Source organism: Staurois parvus, unplaced genomic scaffold (genome assembly GCF_062004578.1).
Source record: "Staurois parvus isolate SC_StPar_1 unplaced genomic scaffold, SC_StPar_1.0 ptg000152l, whole genome shotgun sequence".
Lineage (NCBI taxonomy): Eukaryota > Metazoa > Chordata > Amphibia > Anura > Ranidae > Staurois > Staurois parvus.
Genome location: NW_028317948.1, coordinates 2130512 through 2150680, shown reverse-complemented (window position 1 = coordinate 2150680; position 20169 = coordinate 2130512). Strand labels below are relative to the sequence as shown.

The window sequence follows — 20169 nt, the reverse complement described above, 5'->3', positions numbered from 1 at the left end:
CTAAAAGATTTACCTTCTGTCTTGGATTCTTCCTGAAAATAGCAGTATACCTCTTGTCTCAAAGCTGTATATCTGCAGTCCAACATCTAATGCGCTGTGCCTCTCACTTCTAGTCTCAGGAGATTTGGAGTGAGATTTGGTGATGTAGCTACTTGGATGCTCACTGTTCTCCTTGTTGGAGAGGAAGCTGTACCTGTGGATCTGCAGTGTAAGGAATTCCCTATTTCATTTTCAGACATTCTGTGTATACGTTCTTTCTGCTCCAGTCCTGCTGCTTTCTAGTCATTAACCACTTCCCATCTGCCCTATAGCAGAAATACTGCTACAGGGCGGCATGGGTGTGCAAAATCACATGTATACAGTGAGGAACAGAAGTATTTGAACACCCTGCGATTTTGCAAGTTCTCCCACTTAGAAATCATGGAGGGGTCTAAAATTCACATTGTAGGTGCATTCCCACTCTGAGAGACAGAATTTAAAAAAAAATTCAGGAAATCACATTGTATGATTTGTAAAGAATTTATTTGTCTTGCACTGCTGAACATAAGTATTTGAAAACCTAAGAAACAGCAAGAATTCTGGCTCTCAAAGACCTGTTACTGTGCCTTTAAAAAGTCCACCTCTGCTCCACTCATTAATCTAACTTAGTAGCACCTGTCTGAGCTCTTTAACCACCTCCCGCCCGCCATATAGTCCAATGACGGGCGCAAGGTGGTTCTCTCGTTCTGGGAGGATGTCATATGATGTCCTCCCATTCTCACCTGGCGATCGGTGGTGCGCTGTGTCCCTCGGACACAGTGGATCACCGATCTACGGAAAGAGACGAAGATGTCGGCTCGGTCATGCGATCAGCTGTGTCCAATCACAGCTGATCACATGTAAACAGGGAAATGTCGGTTATCGGCATTTCTCTCCTCATGAGCTGTCACGCTGACAGCTCAAGAGGAGAGGAGAACCTGTAATTGGCATTCCACGGAGGGGACATGTACACTGATCATCAGTGCCCTGATGATCAGTGTGCCCTGATGATCAGTGTGGCCCCAGAAGTGCCACCTGTCAGTGTCTATCAGTGCCAGCTGCCAGTGCTGAACAGTGCCAGTTGCCAGTGCCACATCAACACCAAATATCAGTGCCTACCAGTGCACATCAATGCCACATATCAGTGCCCATCTGAGCTGCCTTTCAGTGTCACCCATCAGTGCCAGTCAGTGCCACCTATCAATGCCAATCAGTGCCACCTATCAGTGCTGCCAATCAGTGCCACCTATCAGTGGCGGTCAGTGCCGCCTATCAGTGTGCATCAGTGCCGCCTATCAGTGCCTGTCAGTGCCGCCTAATAGTGCCAGTCAGTGCCACCTAACAGTGCCAGTCAGTGCCGCCTATCAGTGCCGCCTATCAGTGTCATATATCAGTGCTGCCTTTCAGTGCCCATCAGTGATGCCTGTCAATGCCCATCAGTGCCACCAACCAGTGCCTCCTCATCAGTGCCCATCAGTGCCACCTATCAGTGTCCATCAGTGCAGCTTATCAGTGCCCATCACTGCAGCCTCATTAGTGCACATCAGTGAAGGAGAAAAATCACTTATTTACAAAATTTTACAACAAAAACTAAGAAAAAACTTTTTTTTTTCAAAATTTTCAGCGGTTTTTCGTTTAAGAAAAAATAAAGAACCCAGAGGTGATTAAATACCACCAAAATAAAACTCTATCTGTCACAAAAAAATGATAAAAATGGCATATGGGTACAGTGTTGCATGACCGCGCAATTGTCATTCAAAGTGTGACAGCCCTGAGAGCTGGAAATTGGCTTGGGCAGGAAGGGGGTATAAGTGCCCTGTAGGCAAGCGGTTAAAGACACCTGTCCACCCCACAGTCAGTCAGATGCCAACTACTACCATGAGCTGTCAAAAGACACCAGAGACACAATTGTGGACCTCCACAAGGCTGGAAAGGGCTACGGGCAATTGCCAAGCAGCTTGGTGAAAATAGATCAACTGTTGGAGCAATTGTTAGAAAATGGAAGAGGCTAAAGACAACTGTCAGTCTCCCTCGGACTGGGGCTACATGCAAGATCTCACCTCATGGGGTATCACTGATGATAATAAAGGTGAGGAATCAGCCCAGATCTACAAGGGAGGAGCTGGTCAATGATATGAAGAGAGCTGGGACCACAGTTTCAAAGGTCACTGTTGGTAGAAGACTACGCCGTCATGGTTTCAAATCATGCATGGAAGGTTCCCCTGCTCAAGTCATCACATGTCCAGGCCCGTCTGAAGTTTGCCAATGACCATCTGGATGATCCAGAGGAGGCATGGGAGAAAGTCATGTGGTCAGATGAGACCAAAGTAGAACTTTTTGGTCTAAGCTTCACTCATCGTGTTTGGAGGAAAAAGAAGGATGAGTTGCATCCCAAGAACACCATCCCTACTGTGAAGCATGGGGGTGGTAACATCATGCTTTGGGGGTGCTTTTCTGCAAAGGGGACCGGATGACTGCACTGTATTAAGGAGAGGATGAATGGGGCCATTTATTGTGAGATTTTAAGCAACAACCTCCTTCCCTTAGTCAGAGCATTAAAGATGGGTCATGGCTGGGTCTTCCAACATGACAACGACCCGAAGCACACAGCCAGGCCCCGAAACCTGACAGATCTAGAGGAGATCTATGTGGAGGAGTGGGCCAAAATCCCAGTTGCAGTGTGTGCAAACCTGGTCAAGAACTACAGGAAACTTTTGACCTCTGTAATTGCAAACAAAGGCTTCTGTACCAAATATTAACACTGATTTTCTCAGGTGTTCAAATCCTTATGTTTAGCAGCGCAACACAAATAAATTCTTTAAAAATCATACAATGTGATTTCCTGAATTTTCTTTTTAAATTCTGTCTCTCAGAGTGGGAATGCACCTACAATGTGAATTTCAGACCCCTCCATGATTTCTAAGTGGGAGAACTTGCAAAATCGCAGGGTGTTCAAATACTTCTGTTCCTCACTGTATATATATGTGATTTTGCATGCCGCGGCTGTCAATCTCTGGGTCCCGGCCAGTGATTACTCGCTGGCGCATGGAGATTTCCAATGATCTCTGATGGGGAGGATAACTGTTTTGTTTACTAACAGTTCTCCTCCCTGTCAGCTCGGGCACACTGCTTTGGATGGCTGTGTACAGCACAGCCATCCAAAGCAGTGTGCTTACAGTGAAGCACACTGACACGGCCCCCTATGTAAAACACTCTGCAGTCCCGCTATAAGTCGCTGATTGCCACCATTACTAGTAAAAAAAAAAAAACATTTAAGTATCTATACACCATTTGTAAACGCTAAAACTTTCACATAAACCAGTTAATTTACACGGATTGGGATTTTTTTCAGCAAAGACATGTAGCAGAATATATTTTGGCCTAAATTTATGACGAAATTTGATTTTCTAAAATTGGTCATAAAAAATGCACAGGCGATCAAATACCACTAAAAGAAAGCTCAATTAGTGGGCAAAAAAGCAAGTAAATTTAATTTGGGTGCAGTGTTGCATGACCGCGCAATTGTCAGTTAAAATAACGCAGCTCCGTAATGCAAAAAATGGCCTGGTCAGGAAGGGGGGAAAATCCTCAGGAGGGCAAGTGGTTAACCCACTAGTCATCAGGGTAGCTCTGACATCAGGAAGCAAAACCTTTGCCTTTACCAAGATTTTGCCAAGGTAATCCTCTCTTTTTCAATTGTGTAACTATTTGTGGGGCAAAGAATTTTGTTTTTACATTTTAGCCATAATTAGTCTCATAAATTAAAAAAAAATGATTTATAGTAAGCATTATCTGTCTGTAATTCATTAAAGATAATATTCCCAGACAAAAACAGTACCACGATCAGCTAAACACAAGGGGAGTTCAAAAAAGTACTGAGAACAGAAGTTAGAAATGAAGATTAAGAAATCTTCTGATCACTCTGGTTTAATTTCAGCCCTGCGATGAATCATGAAGGGTGCTACCTAGAATTTCTGGGAGGCAAACACATTTAGTGATGACAAGTATATCAAAATTAAAAAAAGGTGAATCATTTTCATAAAATGATTATATAATATAAGGGTATTATTTTGATGCAAGCAATTTTCCAGTCTTAACGCTTTACGTTAATCACCTCTAACATCCCTGCTTGGCACTTTGAAACTATTCCTTAGATCTAGAGATTAGCATTAATATACTATGTAACATAATTAAAGATAAAATACAGCAACATATTCTCAAGAGACCAGTGGAGCAACAAACACACTAATCTCCCAGATGAAACCTGCAGATATTCACTGTAGAGGAAGCCACAGTCATTTCTGTTGGGAAATGCAAGGGTTGAAATTTCACAGACAACAGCTACTGTTTCTCAGAAATAAGGATGGTATTGAGAAGGGTCTCCTCAGGGAACAGATATGCACGCTCCAGAAATATAAGTATGGACAGATTGAAAAAACGTTGGATCAGATTTAAGCTCTTTAAATACAGAGTGGTTCCTATCATGGTTCCACAGCTTGCACACAGCCAGGGGTGGAGAGGCTCATTGTAAAACCAGGATCCATTTTGCCTCTGCAGCAACAATAACATTGCTAGGCGTAGCCCCAGTCTAGCAACATCCACTAATGTGCAGGTCCTTTTGTGCAGAATAATCTCCTACCCATGTCAACATAGTTCCAGTGCTGATATCAGCCTAGACAAAGAAAAAGCTGGTGGCAAGGGACATGGTGTGTGTCCTCAGGTACATAACCCTTGACCTCCAATGCTGGAGCAATTCTTATCACTGACCACCAATGATGAGGCATGGTCACCATCACTGAGGCAATCCTTGCTCCCACTGTCTGCCAATGCTGGGTCAATTCTTGCTTCCATTGACTACTAATACTATGGCAAATCCTGCTCCCACTAAACACTAATTCTGTGGAAATTCTTTTCCAATTGATCAAAAAAGCTGGGGCAATTCTTGTGTCTACTGATTACCAATATTGGGGCACATCTTGCTCCCACTGACAACCAATGCTAAGGCAGTTCTTGCTCCAACTGACCACCAATAGATGAACATGCATCAAGCTAATGACCATCAACGTTTGGATACTCATCCCTGCATTGACCACCTAAACTGGGACATTGTTCCCCAAATTGTACAACTGGAATAGGGTAATTTATTTATAGTAATTGAGTATCTGGTGGTTTGGATTGTCTTCAAAACAGATTTTATGTCAATGGAAGAACAGTGCTGTGCCCAGACATCTAATGCAGGCCATAGACGAGGAGAAAACTGGCCGTTTTTTTTTCTGAAAAACGAAAAATCGGTTGTTCAATCAGCCAACATTACCACTATTAGTAAAAAAAGGTCGGCTGATTTTCGTCCCGTCTACGGCCAGCAATTATATAGAATATATGCAGAAGAAGTAGAAATAGAATATGCAGAAGAAGAAGAAATAGAATATGCAGAAGAAGAAGAAATAGAATATGAAGAAGAAATAGAATACGAATAAAAATAAGAAATAGAATATGAAGAAGAAGAAGAAATAGAATACAAATAAAAAGCAGAAATAGAATATGCAGAAGAGGAAGAAATAGAATAAGAATAAAAAGAAGAAATAGAATAAGCAGAAGAAGAAGAAATAGAATATGAAGAAGAAGAAAGAGAATATGAAGAAGAAGAAATAGAATATGAAGAAGGAGAAGAAATAGAATACGAATAAAAAGAAGAAATAGAATATGCAGAAGGAGAAAAAGTTTCAACATTGTATCTATTTGTATCCATTTCAGATACAGATGTTTCTATTCGGATACAAATAGATACAATGTTGCTATACTTTTAAATGTCAAATATAATATCGGACTGAAATTCTTTTTTTTCTTCTCCTTCATATTCTATTTCTTCTTTTCTTCTTCTTCTTCATATTCTATTTCTTCTTTTCATTCATATTCTATTTTTTTCCTTTTCTTCTTTTCCCTCTTCTTTCATGTCACTGCTCATGCGCATTTTTAAATATCGGAAAAAGATTGGCAAATTTGTCCATCATTGCCACGAAAATTGGCAGAACGACAAATTTAGCCGATTATTTTCCAGCAGGACCGATAATCTAAAAGGTCAAAAATCACAAAAGACGGCCGACCGATTACCGCACTAACGATTTTTGTTTTCGGCCGATTTTCGGTCGTTTTTCATCTTATCTATGGCCCGTATGGAACGTTGTTTTCACATGTTAGCAGTCTCTGACAGTCTCTTGGAGTTTGTGGATATCAAAGCTGTATTGCTGATAAAGTTGGCTATCCTGTTACTAAAATAAAGATTTTATGATCAAAAAAACTATTTTCTCAAAGTGGCCCTGTATTTTGTACTAACTTAGGATACGCTGCCATTGTTAAACATTGCCTATTTAACCATGCCTAACTGCTTTGCCTCTCACACCTGTTCACTGCCTATGGACCAGAGCGATTTTTACAGCAGTGTTATTTTAAAATAAATAGTGTTACTGCACATTAAAAGTGCATATTTTATTCTGTTTAAATTTAAAAGAAATTAATGATTCTGGTACACAGCATTGCAAAGTTATTTACAAATGAACAAACAAAACAAAAAAGAGTTAAAACTACAAATGGTAGTACCTTTGAGTATACAATAATGCTGGCTTTGATTAATCAAAGCTGACAATTGTATACTGGAAGGTGGGTCCCAGAAGCAGGGCAGAGAGACTGGATGTGCTACACACATCCTGTGTACAATGATGGTGATTTTTGGGCATGTGTCGCACTCCCAAAGTCTGCAACCAGTAAAGTAGTATTTTTTCAAGGCAGCCTATGGTACACATTTATGGTCACCTTAAGACACTTTAGAAAACAAAATACTACTCACACATACATACCTTTTTTCACAAATAGTTCCCCAAATTCTTCTACTTCGTTTAGTAAGCCAGTCTATTCTTTTTTCATAGGTTTGAGCAACTTTTGCTAGCTGTTTCTGTGTATACACACAGTAAAAAAAATTATATTACAAGTTTGCAATCTATTGTTACTCATATTTTGTAAAGACCTTTAGATCTTTCTAGCAAGAATGTTGCAGCATCTACACCCTGTTCCAAATTATTATGCAAATTCTATTTAAGTGTCACAAAGATTAAATATTTTGTTTTTCAGTTTAACTCATGGATGGCATTGTGTCTCAGGGCTCTTTCGATCACTGAAAACAATCTCGGACACCTGTGATAATTAGATTGGCAGGTGAGCCTAATTTAAGGAAAAACTACTAAAGGAGGGTGTTCCACATTATTGAGCAGAGCATCATTTTCAAGCATAATGGGGAAGACAAAGGATCTCTCTGCTGCCGAAAAGAGTGAAATAGTTCAATGCCTTGGATGAGGTATGAAAACATTAGATATTTCACGAAAACATAAGCGTGATCATCGCACTATTAAGAGTTTTGTGGCTGATTCAGAGCACAGACGGGTTCGTGCAGATAAAGGCACATTGAGGAAAACTTCTGCCAGATCCATGCATTGGATCAAGAGAGCAGCTGCTAAAATACCATTACATAGTAGCAAACAGATATTTGAAGCTGCTGGTGCCTCTGGAGTCCCACGGACATCAAGGTGTAGAGTCCTCCAGAGTCTTGCAACTGTGCATAAACCTTCTATTTGGCCACCACTAACCAATGCTCACAAGCAGAAACGGCTGCATTGGGCAGGAAAATACATGAAGACTAATTTTCAAACAGTCCTGTTCACTGATGAGTGTCGTGCAACCTGGATGGTCCAGATGGATGGAGTAGTGGATGGTTGGTGGACGGCCACCATGTACCAACAAGGCTGCGACGTCAGCAAGGCGCTGGTGGAGTCATGTTTTAGGCCGGAATCATGGGAACAGAGATGGTCAGCCCATTTAGGGTCCCCGAAGGTGTAAAGATGACCTCTGCAAAGTATGTGGAGTTTATGACTGACCACTTTCTTCCCTGGTACAGAAGGAAGAACTATGCTTTCCGTAATAAAATCATCTTTATGCATGACAATGCACCATCTCATGCTGCAAAGAATACCTCTGCATCAATGGCTGCTATGGGGATAAAAGGAGAGAAAGTCATGATGTGGCCTCCATCCTACCCTGACCCCAATCCTATTGAGAACCTTTGGAGCATCCTCAAGCAAAAGATCTATGAGGGTGGGAGGCAGTTTACATCCAAACAGCAGCTCTGGGAGGCTATTCTGACATCTTGCAAACAAATTCAAGCAGAAACTGTCCAAAAACTCACAAGTTCAATGGATGCAAGACTTGTGAAGCTGCTATCAAATAAGGGGTCCTATGTTACAATGTAACGTGACCTGTTAAAATGTTTAAAAAGTTAAAAGTTTGATTGAAATAGCTTTTGATTTCAGTAAATATGCTGCAAACACAACAAATGACAATTTTCAGTTCTTTACAACCTATAAAGTGTTTTGAAACTTACTGTGCATAATAATTTGCATTGTAAGTTTTTTATGTTTAAAAAAAATACTGTTATCATTAGGAGGTTTGTTCAATAAAATTTGAATTGTACTCTTAATAGTTGATAACATGAGAATTATGCTGACTGTTATTTACATCAATTATTTAGGTAAATGAGAAAAATACCATTTGCATAATAATTTGGAACAGGTTGTATTGACATAAGAACTAAATCTAATCATTTAAAAACATAGCTTAGCGCCAAGGACAAAGTATGATTTAGACTAGCCACTTAAGGACCAGGCCTTTGCCTGACACTCTTTGTAAAAATCAGTAATTTTAGCTAGAAAATTACTTAGAACCCCCAAACATTATATATATATATATTGCAGAGGCCCTAGAGAATAAAATAGTGGTCATTGCAATTTTTGTATGTCACATGGTTTTTGTGCAGTGGTTTTTCAAATGCAATTTTTTGGGAAAACATACACTTTAATGAATTAAAAGAAAAACAATACAACACAATATATCCCCCAATTGTTTGTAAAATATTGAAGATGATGTTACGCCAAGTAAATAGATACCTATCATGTCATTCTTTGAAATTGCGCACGTTTGTGGAATGGCACCAAACTACAGTACTTAAAACTCTCCATAGGCGGCGCTTTAAACATTTCTACAGGTTACCAGTTTAGAGTTACAGAGAAGTTATAGTGCTAGAATTATGGCTCTCGATCTGATATTCGTGGTAATACCTCACATGTGGTGCGAACACCGTTTACATATGTGGGTGTGACCTACGTATGTGTTCACCACTGCGCATGAACATGCATCCACATTTTTTTATTTTTACACTGTTTCTTTAAATTTTTATTTTTTGATCACTTTTATTGCTATTGTAAGAAATGTACACATCCCTTGCAATAACAATACAGCATGACAGGTCCTCTTTATGGAGAAATCTGGGGTCTATAAGACCCCAAATCTCCCCTCTACCTTTAAAAGCTAAAGATCAAAAAACATTTTTTGATCTTTTGCTTTAAAAAAAAAAAATGTCATTTTTGACATGGCGCCAGAACTAGAAGTGATGACATGACTCCAGCGCCAGATCAGTTCCCGGAGCCATGATAGTCTAGTTAAGCCCTAGAACCACCGGAAAGTGGCGTGAGAGGAGGGGCAACCCCTCCTGCCACTTCTAAAAATGATCCAGTGGCGAATCCGCTGCTTGGATCACTTTTAACAGAAAGTATGGCACCTGAGGGAAAAATTAATACTGGGGTATGGCATCTAGCTTCAGCCATAACCCCGGTATTAAACGTCAAAAAAATTACATATTTTCCCAGTTTGGTGGTCAGCAAGTGACTAGTCATGGGATGGGAAGCTTGAAGTGTGTCTAAGCCCAAAAACAATAATGTAATATATTGCAGTTTACAAGGCCTTAGGTGAGGTGCCTGTATTAGTATTCTTTTTTTCTAGGTATCCTTTTTTTAGTATTCCTTTTTTATTATGAAAATAACACACTTCCTGTTCCTGGGTGGCTACGGTTACACTTACTCCTCTAATGTATCTATGGAGAAATCCATGGTTGCCACCCAAGGTGGACTTTAAGCATGTCTTCCTTTCTTTAACTGTATGAAATGGGATTAGGGGATTAGTATTTTGCACATGATAGATAACAATGTTTTGCTTCCAGTTCATCTCACAGTAAAGCTGGCCATAGATGGATTGAAATTCAGTCAGTTCAATAGCAATCCATGTTTGTCCATGCCTGTTCGACAGAAGTCGATCATTAGATCAAATTTTGTCAAACTGGCTCTCGATTAGCCAACTACAAGCCAATCAGCTGCTAATGCTGATCAGTGTATTCTGACAACGGGGAGTCCTGCTGTCAGAATACAAAGTCTCAGCAGGGAGGATTTCTTCATCAACCTCCCTTGTGTGAATTTCTTCATTGAGCCTGATGGCTGATCAAGAAAAAAACAGTAATCTATGGTCAATTTAAGTGACAAGGATACTACCTTTCTAGTAAGATCAACATGTATTTTCTGTATTTGCTAAAAATGTTCTTAAAATTGAAAAATGAAAACTGAAGTTGCCACCATATTAAAAGGAATTAAAGCTGCAACATATTACATTTTTTTCTTGGGTTTAGTTATCTTTTATTTCCAGACTGAAGATCTTTGTACAATGCAGAAATTTCATTTTCACCGGCAATCCTAATGAGAATAAATATTGGTTTTTTGCAATTTGATATATCAAATGTATATGGATGGGATTGAAATTATCCAGATTCAATCAATTTTGACAAAATTGACATTGTTTTACATTTTAATTTTATCTTTCATCAAACTGTGTTGAAGACTACTTCTGAGTCTTCACTTCACTGCTGGCTGAATTCTAGTGTTTGATTGAACTCATGGGTGGTGGACAGGGTTGCCTACAGTACATATTTTTATGGACAATTTGTAAAAAGAAGCCCATTTTCCCCCATCTGTTGAAGTTCATGCATTAGATTTGCAGAGCCACAATATTTTAGCCAAAATACAAGCATGACAAGGAGGGAGGAAGCTCTGTTGTATAATGACTAGCTCCCCCCACCACTGCTTGAGCAGTTAATAACACTATCTGCAACTCACCACCTTCTCCAACATCACCAGCATGCCATGTTCAAGGCAGAAGAGTGAGATGCCAGCGCTAAGGGTGGCTTGCAGGATCAGAGACACAACTGGTCTGAGCAAATGTAAAATACAGCATGGGAGCACACTAAGGAAGAGGTAAGTTGCTGAGAACAGGCTAGAGGTCACTACTTAATCTTACTTTTGGGGTTATGGCAAACTGTGCTGGATTTACAGTTGTGTTCAAAATAATAGCAGTGTGTTGAAAAAAGTGAATAAAGCTCAAAATCCTTCTAATAGCATTTATATCCATACACACAAATGCATTGGGAACACTACACATTCTATTCCAAATCAAAACATGAAGAAAAATACAGCAAATTTGTGTTGTTCCTCTAAAACAATTGAAGAAAAGTGAATATTAGACTGTTCAAAAAAATAGCAGTGTTTGTATTCTTCTTTACAAACTCAAACATTCACTATATAAACTGAAAAATGTTTGAAGATTTTGCTTTCCTTTGAATCACTTAATTAATATTTAGTTGTATAAGCACTGTTTCTGAGAACTGCTGTACATCTGTGTTGCATGGAGTCAACCAACTTCTGGCACCTGTGAACAGGTATTCCAGCCCAGGATGATTGGACTACATTCCGCAGTTCTTCTCTATTGCTTGGTTTTGCCTCAGAAACTGCATTTTTGATGTCACCCCACAAGTTTTCTATTGGATTAAGATCCGGGGATTGGGCTGGCCACTCCATAACGTCAATCTTGTTGGTCTGGAACCAAGATGTTGCACGTTTACTGGTGTGTTTGGGGTCGTTGTCTTGCTGGAACACCCTTTTCAAGGGCATTTCCTCTTCAGCATAAGGCAGCATGACCTCTTCAAGTATTCTGATGTATTCAAACTGACCCATGATCCCTGGTATGCGATAAATAGGCCCAACTCCGTAGTATGAGAAACATCCCCATCTCATGAGGCTTGCACAACCATGCTTCACTGTCTTCACAGTGTACTGTGGCTTGAATTCAGTGTTTGGGGGTTGTCTGACAAACTGTCTCCGGCCACTAGACCCAAAAAGAACAATCTTACTTTCATCAGTTCACAAAATGTTGCACCATTTCTCTTTAGACCAGTCAATGTGCTCTTTGGCAAATTGTAACCTCTTCAGCACATGTCTTTTTTTCAACAGTGGGACTTTGCGGGGGCTTCTTGCAGATAGCTTGGCTTCACATAGGCGTCTTCTAATTGTAACAGTACTCACAGGTAACTTTAGACCTTCTTTGATCTTCCTGGAGCTGATTGTTGGCTGAGTCCTTGTCATTTTGGCTATTCTTCTATCCATTTGAATGGTAGTTTTTCGCTTTCTTCCACGTCTTTCAGGTTTTGGTTGCCATTTTAAAGCATTTGCGATAATTTTAGCTGAGCAGCCTATCATTTTCTGCACTTCTTTATATGTTTTCCCCTCTCCAATCAACTTTTTAATCAAGGTATGCTGTTCTTCTGAACAATGTCTGGAACGACCCATTTTCCTCAGAATTTCAGAGAGAAATGCACTGTAACCAGCATGTAAAACATTTGCTGCCTTCCTTCCTTAAATAAGGGCAATAATTGCCACCTGTTTTTCAAAGAATGAATGACCTCACTAATAGAACTCCACACTGCTATTATTTTGAATATGCCCCTTTCAATTAGTGATTCAATTATACAGAATCAGCAGCATGCATGTCATGACTGTTGGGTCTGTTGGATTTCTATTACTCTACTACACCTGCAAGTAAATTATTTGCCATGTAGAAATCTCATTTCTACCAAAAACAGTGATTGATCAGGTTAGTGATGTCTGACTGCTATTATTTTGAACACAACTGTATGTGCAAAGAAATCAGAGTCATCTGTGTTGGATAGTCACTATATAGACTACCTCTCTGTCTAAAACCACCATAGTGAATTCTAAATTGTAAAACCCATTCGGCAGTGAATGGGTTTACACATATCTAGAGTTTATGATAGTTTAAATAGTTTACCAGTATTATAGGCCAAGAGTTCTAGTCTGTACTGCATGAATATTGCACCATGTCAGAATGGACACATTTCTCTCTTGTCTTTCTCCCCGCTCCCTTTCTCTATCCTCTTTTCCTCTCTCTCCACATTCCCTTTCTTTCTCCACCTCCTTTGTCACCCCTCCTTTCACTCTTACTCTCTATCTCTTTCCACTCTCCCCATGCTCACTCTCTTCCCCTCCCTCCCCCCCCCCCCCACTCCCTCTCTCCCACTTTCCACACTCTCAGCATTCCCCTTCTTTCTCTTTCTCCCTCTGTCTCCCTTCCTTTCCACTCTTCCTCTCTCTCCCTTTCCACTCTCTTTCCCCCTTTCCCACTGCTCCCTCTCCCCTCCCCTCCCACTTTCTACTCTCTCCCCACTCCCTCTCTTCCACTTTCCAAGCACTCCCCACTCCCTTTCTCTCTCCCCCCTGCCTCTCTCTTCCCCTCCATCTCTCTCCCCATTCTGTCTCTCTCTCCCGCTGCCTTTCCCCACTACCTCTTTCTCTCCATCTTCCTCTCTCTACCCACTCCCTCTCTTTCTCCTCCTTTCTAACTCTTCCTACTCTCTCTCCCTCACTCTGTCCGCCTTTCTCTCTCTCTCCTTTTTCCTCTCTGTCCCCATTCCCATTCTCTCCCCCCCCTCCCTCCTCACTTCCACCTCTCTCTCTCTCTCTCTTTCTCTCTCTCTCTCTGGCCTGTTTTGCCTAGGATTCTCAACAGGGGCGGACTGACCATTTGGAAACTCAGGCCCGGGGACAGTAGGGGGCCCCATGAGATGCCCTGGTACCTTTTTCATAGGCTTTTTTGAGTTTGGGCAAGGACACAGGGGCCCCATGTTCCCCTATTGCCCGGGGGCCCCATGAGTTGTCAGTCCGCCCCTGCTCTGTCCTGTATACTTGGTTGTCCTGTGTCTTTCATAACCCTAGTTATGCTCGTATTCTGTCACACTGTTTAACTTTTTGATTGTAAAACCAGGCAGACTACTGCCTACAACTAAGCGGCAATGCGTTAAAGTGGGGGTGGTATCACAGGAGAGATGTGACAGTGAGGCTTGTCATCAGCACACTGAGGTCATTGGTATGCATCCACTTTTTATTTTTAACTGGTAGATATTTTGTTATGAGCCTTGTTAACATTCACATATGGTTTATATAGGAGTTTCTGTGATATTTCAGGTTATCAGTTAAAAATATGCTCTGTTAGTACACTTTTCATGTTTTGTTAGTAATAAAAATAATTGGGGGTTGACAACCTTGGTGGTAGATTGTTTAGTTTCTGATTAAGTGCAATTCCAAATGGCTTAAGCCTGGGTTCACACTGATGTGGTGCAGAATTCGCAGCGGTTTCCGTACCACATCACGTTCGCACGCTGTTCATGCGAACTGCAGCAGATGTGTATGTTAAGTTAACAACACCCCAAAATTGGTCTGCAAAACGCGGTGCGATGTGCAGAATTCGATTGCATAGATGTGAATACCCATGCAATCTGATTCTAGTGAGGACCAAAAAAAGGTTCTTGCGCCTTTTTGGTGTGGATGTGGTGCGATTTGAGCCATACAAAATGTATGGCTCAAATCGCACCGCACAGAATTCGCATGTGAATTGCACAGGAATGTGGTGCGGTTCATCTGCAAATCAAATGCAATATGCCACACCGCACAAGTGAGAACCCAGGCTGAAAGTGGTTGAAACTGACTAAAAATTGCCACGTCTATGGCCAGCTTTAGGTTACCAGATATAAAGAGAAAGAAAGTTCTCTCACTGAGAATAAGTTGCAATGGAAACATGTTCTTATGTTGATAAAACAAATTAAGGAGCATCTGCAAATGATTTATGCGTCATCTGACTGCAATCTACAAAATAATTATTTTCTTTCCTATTGAGAAAAAGGAATGACTGCTTACTGGCTGCAAAGATTTTTTAACACACTCGAGAATTAGAATGTGATAGCAAGCAGTTTTGATTATCATAAATGATTATTTTTCTTAATCGCTATAGAAATTGATCATCACAATAAATATCCAAACAAGGCAGTTCAGTTAAAATGCATATGTATGTCTGTTCTGTACAAATATGTTTTTTCAGGACATTACTATTTCAGAGGAAATGATAAACAGGTATGCAACATGTACAATAAATAAATAAATAAACAAAAGAACCATAAAATACAGTTAAAGACGTTTGATTGTTCTGTTTGTCTAACATTCTTTTAATTTATAAGGGTGAAAAAGGGACACTACCTGATATTCATACAACAATGGAGGATCCACATGAATGTTTTTCACAGAGCCATCATGCCATTCAAACTGCATCATTGCTCGCTATAAAAAATACAAAAAAAATTAACAGTTTTACAATAATAGTATTGTTTTTTAATACCTCATATATTATGCTAGTTATATCAATGTCAGAAGGAAAGATCCATAAGCCACACATCAAAGGCAGACCCATGTGCATGAGGTGAGATGAATGCTAGCCTCAGCCAGGCCACGCCCCCAACATGTTTCACTCTGTCCCTTGGAGCTTAATCTTGGGGATTTTCCATGATTAAACTCCAAGGGGCAGAGAGAAATGCGTTTGGGGGTGTGGCCTAGTTGGAGTCCAGGCTGAGGCTGCCATTCATCTCACCTCATGCACATAGGTCGGCCTAGCCTTTGATGTGCAGCCCATGGATCTTTCCTTCTGACATTGCTGCATCTTGGAGCTAGGATGAGCTTCCTATCCCTGCCAGAACTTACAGTGGTCTAGTTTGGACTTTACCTCCCTACCTGAGTGGCATGTAATTTTTTCTATTTGGGTAACATGCTAGTTATACTGTTAGCATTAAAAATTAAAATAGGACATGCATACCATTACGCACCTATGTTGCTATAATATTCATACATTGGGGTTCTTAAATAATATATTTGATTGCTTGGATCAACCTGCTTGTTCTATTCACCAACACAGTCTACCAATACTAACTTTAACTTTTCAGTCTTTAGCTGACAAGTGTCTCTACTACCAGTAAAACCAGTGATGTAACTGCTGGTTGCAGGGATCCGACCTGCTACAAGGCAAGTAAAGACTTTTATGACTTGGATATAAACTCTAGCTATTTTGAAGATGTTCCCATGCCATTTTGAGGACTTCATCACACCAGACTGTTCAATATATGTTTCAGTACCTACACCCAACCTGGCCTTCTTAAAATGGTATCAACAGGACAGACTCTAAAGTGTCAATAGACAATATGGCAGTGCAGTAAGTAACACTGCTCATGCTAACTTTTCAGGGGTTGTATTTTCTCGCCATATTCGAGTGCTCTGATTTTTACTCTTAGTATAAAAATGTTCTAATTTGTTGATATGTAACAAAAACAGTCCTGTTCATTTCAAGTCTATTCATATTTCAATCAAGCCTTGATGAAGGGGGTGTTTTTGGACCCCCAAAATGCTTTGGTTACTTTTTGGATTATCTCCATGACTTTTATTGGAATAAAAATGTGTCTGGGCTTATTAGCAGTGGTGTGGTGATTCAATTTCCATTTTTGTTACATTACCTTACAAGCCAAGGAGACCATGGAGTTCCCTGTGGTGTAGAAGCCACCTGCCTGGGAACCAGATTATTGACATCTATACTTTAAGATAGCAATACCAATAAGTTTACCTTATGGATACAGCGCTTTTTATTCCACTTTTCTCAGCTAAATTATTGATCAGCTTCTTTCTATCTTGGTGGGAAAACACTTGTAGGACAAATATTGCATTATTGTACAATACTACGTTAAGGTAACTCACCTCATGAAGTGTGGATGAGACTCTTTTCTGAAGTATAGGAACAAAATCTTCTACAAGGGAATATGCATTCGGAGCTAGTACTTGGTAGAGGGTCAGTTTTTTGGCTGAATACAAGAAACCATATTACTTATTATTATACAGAACATATATAGTGACAAGAGGGTGAGCAAACACACACACTATACACATGAGGATGTAAAACCATGGTATACACTTGGTTGATCAGTTTTAAGTGTGGTCTAATGCTAGACATGATTTAGATCAACAGTCATACTTTAGTTCAAAAGAATAAAAGCAAGTAATGATAAAATTGAATGTCCTGTTGTAGAAGAAATTGGGGGAAGCCATACTGCAAGGTACCGTAGTTTGAAATACAGTATACCCAGAGTTAAAATTTTGAGTTCAAACTTTGAGAGTTTAAACTATTACTTTTATATAATTTCTTTGTTTTGACCAAAAGTAAGATTCTTTGAAGCTTGGTTGATATTAACATTAAAAAAATGCTGAGAGTTCAATTTCCAGTATAAAATTTCTACCACCTTAATTTCAACAACAATCTTCCCATAAAATTACATGCACATTTAACATATTTTATGTATGCTAATTACCTGTAAAAGCTCATCTTGTGTAGACATCCAAAAGTCCGGAGACTGCTGCCAGAAGTTGCCATCTTGTGATGCCAGCAATTCCATTAAGCTCTATAGCAGCCTTTCTCAACCCTTTTACTACAGATGGAAAACCTGAAATAAATTTCAGGTCTCGGTGGACCCCCAACTCATTGGGGGTCAGTGGGAAAAATGCCCCTCACACTGGTGGCCAGTGGGCAGAATGTCCCCCCTCCCTTACAGTGATGGTCAGAAAGCAATCCTTACAGACTGCAAAAAAAAAGATTATTGGTGTATCACTGCTGACTCTGCCAAGTGGCGTTGGCCCCAAAACTATACAGGTACCATCAAATGTGAGGTCAATGATTCAGGGAACCCCTAGCAACCTCTGGAGGAACCCTGGTTAAGAATGGCTACTTTAAAGTATTCCCCTTCAGTCTTCCTCAAGGAGCTATGTAAAAGATTATGTAGGAAGGTGAGGAGAGGGGCAGAAGAGCTGGGCCAGCACAGATAATAATTAGACACTCCCAGAGGAGAAAGGCCATGATGACACAAGCAGAAAAGCATTTTAACCTGTTCACGCTGACAATTTGCAAATAAGTGGCCTCTTGGCAGCTGGGTCTTGATGCTGAGCGGCTACATATTTGCGTATCAATAGTAAACAAACGTGCTAAGAGTGTGAACCCTGCGTGCTCCCGGCACATTTACCGGCACCTCATGGAAAGGTCCCGAACGCTGTTTGTGATCGGGACTTTTCCAATCATGTGACCGCTGTGACAGCCAATCAAGGCAGTCACATGACCCTAAATCCCACCCCACGTCCCAGCATCACAAACCCCTTAAAAGGCCAGGAGGCGCTGGCACCAAGGGGTTAAATACTTATTTTTTTCTGTCCTTTACCTGCAATTTTGTAAGTTAACCCCTTCACACCTAAGGGTAAAACAAATCTAAAGGCCTAAGCACAATTCTGCACCGTTGACATGTGATAGCAAAACCGTACATATCATCACAACTACTTTGCACATCCAGGTGGATTATACCTTGATTTTTTCAGGACAAATTGGGCTTTCATTTGGTGGTAAATGGTAATGGATATCTCCTGATTTTTTTTTTATTATCAAAGGAAAACTGGCCCAAAATAATAAAAAAAATCCTTTTTTTTAATTTAGCTATGTGTTTCTTGTTATGGCCATAACCTACCACCAAAGAGCAACCCAAAATAAATTCTCCAGCTCTTGACGATCGCAGCGATACCATATATGTGTATGTTATTTGTTGTTTGTACCCGTAGTACAGCCCAGAAACCATAGTGCGCATTTTGTTTTTGTCTTTTTTTTTTTTTTTTTTTTACCTAAAACACACTAACACTAACTGACACTGACATTAACACTAACTGACACTGATACCAATTTTTTTTTAAATCTTGACCTTTGACCCTGACCTTTGACCTTGACCCTGACCTAAACACTAACCCTGGCACTGAACTAGATCAAACCTTGATCTAGGTATTTTTTTTTATTTTTTCTTTTCTTTTTTTAATATTTATTTATTTATCTTTTTTTTTTTTTTACAAACTTTTTTTTTTCTTCTCTCTGACAGGAGTTCGAGAGATACAATGTATCTCTCTTCTCCATTCATAGAGAGAGAGAGAGAAAAAAAACAAGGGGGCCAGGCTGCACAGTGACTGATCACTGTGATAGCCAATCAGAGGCTATCACAGCGATCATGTGACCCGGGACCGGGAGTCCCGGGTCCCGATCGTTAGAACGGGACCTGGTGCTCTCAGTGACACCGCGGTCTCGGTGCTGGGAGCGCGCTGAGGGGCGTGCTCCCAACACAAAGACAGGTACGCAAATATGCGGCCCCACGGAAAAAAGCCCAGGTCCGTGAGGCCGCATATTTGTGTTACGTCGGCGTCAAGGGGTTAATGAAACGGTCTCCTTAACTAGTTGCCGACCGCAGATAGCCGAATGACGGCTTCACTGCGGCCGGCCAGTTCTGGGTGGACGTCATATGACGTCCCCCCAGAACGCGCTCTCCTGCGCGCCCCAGGGGGCGCGCACCCGGCAATCTCCGTGATCGCTGTGTCCTACGGACACAGCTGATCACGAGATGTGGTAAAAGGCCGATCATACCGGCCTTTTACCACGTGATCAGCGGTGTCCAATGACACGCTGATCACAGGGAAATGCAAGTGCCGGTTCTCGGCTGCACTTTCCTCACGCTGTCAGATCGTGAGGAAAGTACTGCCGAGAACCGGCAGTTGTCAGAGCGAGGATCGGCACCGATCATCAGGGCCACTGATGACCAGTGCCCTGATGATCGGTGCCCAGCAGTGCCACCCACAAGTTCCGCCCACCTGTGCCCAGCAGTGCGCCCACTAGCTCCGCCCACCTGTGCCCAGCAGTGCACCCACTTGTGCCCAGCAGTGCACCCACCTGTGCCACTCTGCAGTGTCACACACCTGTGCCCAGAAGTGCCACCTACCTGTGCCCAGCAGTACCACCCACCTGTGCCCACCCACCTGTGCCCACCAGTGCCACCCACCTGTGCCCACCAGTGCCACCCACCAGTGCTGCCCACCAGTGCCACCCACCAGTGCATCCCAGCAGTGCTGCCAGTCAGTGCCGCCAGTCAGTGCCCAGCGGTTGTGCCAGTCAGTGCCGCCAGTCAGTGCCCAGCAGTGATGCCAGTCAGTGCCA

At 41.2% G+C, this 20169-nt stretch overlaps 1 protein-coding gene across 2 annotated transcripts in view; it reads right to left on the bottom strand.

The window, feature by feature from the left end:
* VWA3A (von Willebrand factor A domain containing 3A) overlaps window positions 1–20169 on the bottom strand; it is a 149145-nt gene that overhangs the window by 52351 nt on the left and 76625 nt on the right. For both annotated transcript variants that reach the window (XM_089674793.1, XM_089674794.1), the window contains exons 14-16: window positions 16863–16966; window positions 15324–15404; window positions 6873–6967 (exon numbers count right to left, since the gene is read on the bottom strand). In XM_089674793.1, the coding sequence (XP_089530919.1) occupies window positions 6873–6967; window positions 15324–15404; window positions 16863–16966 (280 nt within the window). The remainder of the gene's footprint in view (window positions 1–6872; window positions 6968–15323; window positions 15405–16862; window positions 16967–20169) is intronic.